Source organism: Silurus aristotelis (assembly GCF_946808225.1).
Source record: "Silurus aristotelis genome assembly, chromosome: 20".
NCBI lineage: Eukaryota > Metazoa > Chordata > Actinopteri > Siluriformes > Siluridae > Silurus > Silurus aristotelis.
In genome coordinates, this window is record NC_139593.1 from 725,940 (window position 1) to 728,439 (window position 2,500).

The following is a 2,500-nucleotide window of genomic DNA, read 5'->3' on the forward strand; positions in this document are numbered from 1 at the left end:
AAGGACACTGTGTAGTTGGGGACTCTGGCAAGACTCGCATCCATCACTCCATCTCTCCATCCATCCATTCATAAGTCCACCACTTCAACATCTAATCATCTAATCGTCTAATCAACCATCCACATAATCATACAATAACTTATCCAACTCTTTGCCCATCTATCATCTCTCCATCTATCTACCCATCCGTCAGTTGATCTCCATATAACCACTCATCTACTGCTCCATCCATGATCCAGAAATATATTTCTCTAATCATTCAGCCTTTATTTTCTATCCATGTGTATATATATTATTCTGATATGAACTGAAACCTTATCAATCCATCCCTCTATTCCTCCTGCAGGGCCTGAGCTGATCAAGTGCTACACTAATCAGAGTTTCTACGCTTTCCTTGAATCGTACTTCAGAGGCTTCCAGTTTCCTTCTCTCTCCACCTTCCTGTCTCTCATTCCACCTGGACGCAAGGCAGAGGTCAGTCAGCTCTCGGTCACACACCAATCACATGCAGGGGGCAGTATTGAAAATCAACCAATCACATGCAGGGGGCAGTATTGGTCATTAACCAATCACATGCAGGGGGCAGTATTGGTCATTAACCAATCACCTACAGGGGGCAGTGTAGACATCTAGCAACAACATGTAGGGGCAGAACAAAGCATCAAGCAATCACATGCAGAGTGCAGTAAAGAGCATCAACCAATCACATGCAAGGGGGCAGTATGGAGCATCAAACATATGCATGCAGCGGGCAGTATAGAGCATCCAGCAACCACATGCAGTGGCAGTATAAAGTGCACAAGTGTGTGAAAGTGTAATTGATTTCTGATGTCTGTGTGTGTGTGTGTGTGTGTGTGTGTGTGTGTGTGTGTGTGTGTGTGTGTGTGTGTGTGTGTATGTGTGTAGTTTCTGAACTCCATGTCTCCAGCTGAGCTATCTGACCTCCTGAATAACAGCAGCACTGTGGACCAAAATCAACTGTGTGAACTCTTCAACAACTACAACCAAACAGAAAACTACCTGCAAAGTGTATGCTAAGAAAACACTCACACACACACACACACACACACACACACACACACACACACACACACACACACACACACACACACACACACATATCTCTCTATACATTCATCCATCCCACATTCCACTGTCCATCCCTCCATTCTGTATAACCTCTTTTATCCTCCAAGAGCCACACTGAGAGATGATGGTTTTGGACACAGATGGTAGCAGATTATCAGCAGGCAAGTAATATGTTCCTCCCTGTCTCTCTCCAGGAGCCGGTTTTGTCACCAGCTTTGGCTGGCCAGACGCTGACGTGTGTGTGGCCTCAAGCTATCTATGCCTCATCTCAGACCGATATCAATAGATGGTTTAATGTCACGCTAGTCCAGTACTTGCCGTACCTCAGCTCTCAGATGATCAGCTTTACCCAGATGGGTGGAGTATCTTGCATGGCTTTCAGCAAATTGTATGTAAACAGAATCTTTCCATAGAACATTTCTACTTTTGTCTGTTTGGTACCATTACCTATGTGCTGATACTCCCGGAGACTCTATAGGTCCTCATCAAACACAACCACTTTGTCTGTTTCAGCGTGTTTCTGTTGGGAAATTATAACTTTAGCACAGCAGGTTTTACCAAGAAAGACGTCTACACCACCATTCAGTCCTACCTGACCACAGGTACTCCCAACTCCTCCGTTACTGACCTCTACTGATTTAAACATGACTATTGCTTCATCTGTGCTGGATATAACTGTGCCACATCTCCATGCTGCTCTTCTTTGTTGATATAGAAAATGCACCCAAATGCTACGACCCCACAGACCCCACGCTAAACTCCACTGCCTGGTTCTATCAGTACATTGGCGCCTTCATCACCTTCATCACAGTGGAAGACTTGCAACAGTTTGGAGGGTTAAAGGTGATTTAAAAAATCATTATGTATTTTTTTAAGTTCTGTCCATAAGATGCTTCCAGGGTTAAAACCATGTCCCTGTTTCTTCTCCAGCTGGAGCAGTTCACTCCAAATGCACAGAACCTTGAGCTGTTCTCAAAGTACAACGTTAGCCAAGACGTCATCACTCTCTACACAGATATGCTGTTCGCTGTTGACCAGAGGATCAGCATTAAACTGTGAGGAAACACTGTTCTGTTATTATCATCATTCTTACTCAGACTCTAACTCCCATCTGTCCTACTCAGACATGCCCATCTGTCCTACTCAGACATGCCCATCTGTCCTACTCAGACATGCCCATCTGTCCTTTATAGGTACGCCCATCTGTCCTATTCAGACATGCCCATCTGTCCTTTATAGATACGCCCATCTGTCCTACTCAGACATGCCCATCTGTCCTTTATAGATACGCCCATCTGTCCTACTCAGACATGCCCATCTGTCCTACTCAGACATGCCCATCTGTCCTACTCAGACATGCCCATCTGTCCTTTATAGATACGCCCATCTGTCCTACTCAGACATGCCCATC

General features: G+C 44.9%; 1 protein-coding gene across 4 annotated transcripts in view; it reads left to right on the top strand.

Moving 5' to 3' along the window:
* The window catches only part of mslnb (mesothelin b), a 47,956-nt gene that overhangs the window by 35,533 nt on the left and 9,923 nt on the right, over positions 1 to 2,500 (top strand). For 2 of the 4 annotated variants that reach the window (XM_083521693.1, XM_083521694.1), the window contains exons 40-45: positions 347 to 474; positions 907 to 1,029; positions 1,284 to 1,477; positions 1,603 to 1,691; positions 1,805 to 1,932; positions 2,020 to 2,144. In XM_083521693.1, the coding sequence (XP_083377819.1) occupies positions 347 to 474; positions 907 to 1,029; positions 1,284 to 1,477; positions 1,603 to 1,691; positions 1,805 to 1,932; positions 2,020 to 2,144 (787 nt within the window). The remainder of the gene's footprint in view (positions 1 to 346; positions 475 to 906; positions 1,030 to 1,283; positions 1,478 to 1,602; positions 1,692 to 1,804; positions 1,933 to 2,019; positions 2,145 to 2,500) is intronic. The other 2 variants (XM_083521696.1, XM_083521695.1) reach the window with 2 other exon arrangements.